The 5,045-nt window shown below is 41.7% G+C and overlaps 1 protein-coding gene across 10 annotated transcripts in view; it reads right to left on the minus strand.

Annotated features, from left to right (window-relative positions):
• Positions 1 to 261: 261 nt before the first annotated feature.
• Positions 262 to 5,045, minus strand: part of TPM3 (tropomyosin 3) — a 47,320-nt gene continuing 42,536 nt past the window's right edge. For 7 of the 10 annotated variants that reach the window (XM_012000313.1, XM_012000315.1, XM_012000316.1 and 4 more), the window contains one exon: positions 262 to 1,622. In XM_012000313.1, coding sequence (XP_011855703.1) covers positions 1,540 to 1,622 — 83 coding nt within the window. In that variant the 3' untranslated portion in view covers positions 262 to 1,539. Of the gene's footprint in view, positions 2,954 to 5,045 lie in introns of all 10 variants that reach the window. The other 3 variants (XM_012000312.1, XM_012000319.1, XM_012000321.1) reach the window with 1 other exon arrangement.

Genomic DNA, 5,045 nt, shown 5'->3' on the forward strand with positions numbered 1-5,045 from the left:
GGCGGGTGCCTGTAATCCCAGCTACTCGGGAGGCTGAGGCAGAATCTCTTGAACCCAGGAGGCAGAGGCTGCAGTGAGCTGAGATTGAGCCATTACACTCCAGCCCGGGCAAGAAGAAAGAAACTTCGTCTCAAAAATAATAATAATAATAAATAATAAATCCTGTTGCTACCACCCACAAAGATGCGATTTTTAACCCAAACCTCATAGCTTCTGTGGAGAAAGCACACTGAGTTTTAATAAAGAAAAGTCAAATAGGTCTGAGGGTTGGAGGGACTGGTTCTTTATTTCAAAAAGACACTTGTCAATATTCAGTATCAAAACAGTTGCACTACTGATTTCTCTTTCTCCCAATCGGCCCCAAGGAGACCACATCAAAGGAGAGTAACATTTTAAGCCAATAAGCTGCAGGATGTACACCTAAACAGACCTCCTAGAAACCTTACCAGAAAATGGGGACTGGGTAGGGAAAGAAATTTTAAAAGATCAACAAACTGCCAGCCCACAGACTGCAGAGGCTGTCACAGCCAGATGGGGTGGCCAGGGTGCCACAAACCCAAAGAAGCAAAGTTTCAAAATAATATAAAAGTTAAAAAATTTTGTACATAAGCTATTCAAGATTTCTCCAGCACTGACTGATACAAAGCACAATGAGATGGCACTTCTAGAGACAGCAGCTTCAAACCCAGAAAAGGGTAATGAGATGAGTTTCACATGGCTAAATCAGTGGCAAAAACACAATCTTCTTTCTTTCTTTCAAGGAGGCAGGAAAGCAATTAAGTGGTCACCTCAACGTAAGGGGGACATGATCCTTTCTGTTAAGCAGTTGGGAGGGGTAGAGATGGGACAAAATTTTGGTCTCAGAGGTCTTACCATCTTAATTTGGTCACTTCTAATGAAAAAAAATAAAAATAGAAATAACATTATCCAAAGATATCTTAAAGCTGAAAACTTGAACAGCACAGTATTTGTTTTTGTTGTTTGGCTAACTCCTCCTGGAATCACCTTTCTGGTTTAGCTAGTACTTTGTACAGAGCAATGAGGTTTCCCATAGTGGAGTCTCCCTGGGCTCTGTTTGGCTCTCAGTAAGGCAGGCCTATACCTTTTCCTCTCCTCTATGGAGAGGGGAATATGCACTAAGGTGAAAAGTCACCTTCCAAAAGTGAGAAAGGGATTCGATTGCTGCTTCAGGGCTGTGGAATTATTTGGAATGTTTTACAAATGTTTGCTACAAAACAACAAAAAGGTAATTACAAAATGTGTACATCACAACATGCTTTTTAAAGACATTATGCATTGTGCTCACATTCCCTTAAATGTTGTTTCCAAAGGTGCTCAGCCTCTAGCCCAGCTGGAATGTCCAGGAAGAGGCAGAGACAGTTTGGCGAAAAAGACACAGGGAAGGAGGGGGCGGCGAAAGGAGAAAGCAGCCTTCCAGTTAAAGATCAGCCCTCAGTTAAAGGTCAGCTTCCGGCAGGCTGGCCTCAGGCGGAGTCTGGGTCAGAGGGAGGAGCAGCAGCAGGGTGGGACTGGGGCGTTCTACATCTCATTCAGGTCAAGCAGAGTCTGGTCCAGCATCCTTTGTGTACAGAGGTGCTCCTCTTTGGTGCATTTCAGTTTATCTAATGGGGGTAAAGAAGAGAAGTTACAAAAACTAGAAGTAAATTTCAAGGTCCACCTGCTCTTTGAGACTTGCTCCTGTTGCAGAAAAGCTGCGGACTAATAAAGCAGCTGCTTTCTCAGCCACAGAAGTGAGCTATTACATCATCCAGTTTTGTAGGGCCTTTGGCTTGCCTACTGAAGTTGTAGGTGTTGCTGCACTTCCTGGGTGAGGGAGTTAGGGCCCTTATCAGCCATTTCCTCTCCCTCCCACGCCCAACCAACACTTTCAGCTTTCAGTCAATGAAAGAGCAAGCCTTAAGCATCAGCCATCCACTTTTCCAGTTTTTGCCCACATAACAATACCCTCTTGAAATGGTTCACTGGAGTTTGAACATTGCAAACAACAGAAACATCAGAATCTCAGATTATAAAGAGCACAGGAAGATCCTCATGCACTACATGTTTTTTCGAAAAAGTAGAGGCCAAAGTAGTAACTGATGGGATAAATAAAAGGGCACTCACAGTTAAGTCAAATAATCTCTAAAGAAAACAAAGCCAAGAATACTACTGAAACAAGTAGTTGTAAGCAAACCTTGAGATTGCTGCAGAGCTACTGAACAGAACTAGCTTGTGACAGTTACTTGAAATTAAACATAAAACCAGAAAAAGGAAGCAAAGGGGAAAATGTCAGGAAGAAAATCAGTAGCTGAACATTAAGGAGAATCTAATCTGTCTAGCAATCAAACCACTCTGAGTGCTCTAAAGAGGTGAGGAAAATACTCAAATCTTCAACTCAGAGAAGGTGATGGCAACACAGACCCATATTCATATCCCACAACTTTTCTTTCACTTCCCTTTTTTCCACCCAGTCAGGACCCATCCCTGGGCCTGCAGATGAAGCAGTTACAACAACTTGTCAAGTCAGTCCTTTTATTGTTAGAAATATCCATGCAAGGGAACATATCCTACAGTCAGTGCACAAGTGAAAGAGCAGCAAATAAGGGTGGAAAACAAAATTCTCGAAAGTTTTCTCACTATAATATCTCAGGCCCCTCCCTTCTTCACCCATAATCTCTTCTAAAGGGACAAAAACTTCACAATGGTCAACTTTACAATGCTGTTGATTTCAACATTCTAACTGCCCCACTTAAAATGCAATTTGCTCAGGGCAAAATAATAACTTTTAAAAAGACAATCAGCTTTTTGTTGGGGTCCAGGTCAGTGGTGTGAGCAGTAAGCTCAGTTTAATGGGCATCAGTGAGCCCTGCCCATCAGTCACACAGATCATGCAGCGTTAGCTTCAGCTCATTAGAAAGCAGGCGGTTTCGCTCAAGTTGGCTGTAGAGACGCTCTGCAGCAGCAACGGAGAGGAGGGGAACACAAGAAAAGGAGAGGAAAAGAGGAGGAGAAAGAGAAAAAGGGAAAGTTAGTAGAGTACCAGAAGTAAATTATGAGTCTTTCAACTAGCTGGTATATATAACATGCATCTGTAAGGCAGGGTGGATGCAAGGAGGATTCAGATAGAGGGCAGTAAGAGTCAGTCAGTTGGTGGAAAGACCAACAGAGGAAATTCAGACTGACGAGTTGGTAGGACAACATTTTGAGGGAGAAAAAATACTTTCTTCACAATATTTATTCCCTGGGTTGAGAAACTGAAATAAGGGAAATGGCAAAGGAAGGAATATAGTTGGCTTTGAAGAAATGTGTTCACAATAATCAGGGTTTGAAAGGAACGGAAGTGAACAGCTGAACGTTTTTCTGTGAAAGCATTCAAAACAGCATTATAAATGGTAGACTGGGATAAATATCCCCACACTCATTCACTCCTATACTTTCTAATGCTTCCTGTTACAGATATTGTGAGATAGACCCATTTCAGAGGACTAGTCAATAAATATTCAATTTCTTCTTCTTCTTTAAAAGAACCCCAAACCTGTCAGAGTCAACAAATAGTGTGCCTAGTCCCAGGGAAGGCAAATTACTGGTATAAGTTAATCAAGACTATCCTGTTGTTTTTCAGCCTCCCTTGCAGCTAGGGGTGATCATATGATCCAGTTTTAACCAATAAGATGTAGAAAGATAGTCTGCTGGGGGCTTCTGGGAAAACTTTAGCTTTCCCTCTTGCCTTCAACATGGATGTGATGACTAGAGTTGCATATTTCAATCTTAAGAGAAAAGACCAAGAGAATCACAGAAAGCCCAGCTACAACAGGCCACAGTTGCTCATGGCTAGATATATGTGATTAAAAAACAAATCCTGTATTTATTTAAGCTACTAGTAAGTTGTTTCCTTTTTTCACAAAGTCAGGCTAAAGGACAATTTAGCAAGCATTCCTGATACCAGCAGATAAGTGCTCAAATCGAATGAGTTTATCTGGATTTTCTATTTGAAGCACACTTTAAAGAGACAGTGGGATATGGAAGATTCAAATCCATCTGACCAGCACAGGGATAATACAAGTTTGGGGACAGGAAAACCAAACTCTTCCTGGTATACTCCTAGCATCAACCTCTGAAATTCATAATTAAGTTTCTCCCTATATTTTACAGCCCGTTTCAAAACGGTCTCAGGACCTTGATAGGAAAAAGATACTTTTCTGTCCTAAAATCATCTGCATATGTGAGCATTGCTCAGGCACCCTGCCTTCTGGGCTGAGGCTTTCCCCAGATTGACCAGGAAGCTAGAGACCAGTATGGTACCAGTAATACTTGCCACTTTATGTACACTATCAAAACAGAAAGCATACATGTATAAAAAGCCTGGGAGAGAATGACTAAAAATAACAGCTGTATTAAAGAGCAGAATCAGGGTGAACCTTTAAAAGTTGCACTTCCCATTAAACCAATGGTTCTCAATAGGAGTGGTATTGTGTACTCTTCTCTCTGAGGGGAGATTCTGAGTATGTGTGGGAGGTTTTGATACCACAATGACTAGAAGGCCCATACAGGTATCTGTTGGGCAGGGGACAGCAATACACAGGATTGTTCTGTACATCAACAGAACTGTCCTACTCTAAATGACAAACGTTCACCATTGAGAAACACTATACAGGCTGAGAACCCAAATCTGAAAGTCCAAAATCCAAAATGCTCCAAAATCTGAAACTTTTGAATGCCAACATGATGCTCAAAGAAAATGCTCATTGGAGTATTCTGGATTTTACATACACATATGGGGGTGGGTGTGTGTGTGTGTGTGTGTGTGTGTGTATATATATATATATATATATTAGAGACAGGGTCTTACTATGTTGTCCAGGCTAGAGTGTGGTGACTCTTCATAGACCTAATCATAGTGCACAACAGCCCTGAACTCCTAGGGCTCAAGCACACCCCCCGCTTCAGTCTCCTGAGTAGCAGGAACTATAGGTGTGCATCACCATGCCTGGTATAAATTTCTGATTTTCGAATTTAGGATGCTCAACTGGTAAGTATAATACAAA

Source organism: Mandrillus leucophaeus, unplaced genomic scaffold (genome assembly GCF_000951045.1).
Source record: "Mandrillus leucophaeus isolate KB7577 unplaced genomic scaffold, Mleu.le_1.0 Scaffold624, whole genome shotgun sequence".
Taxonomy (NCBI): Eukaryota; Metazoa; Chordata; class Mammalia; order Primates; family Cercopithecidae; genus Mandrillus; species Mandrillus leucophaeus.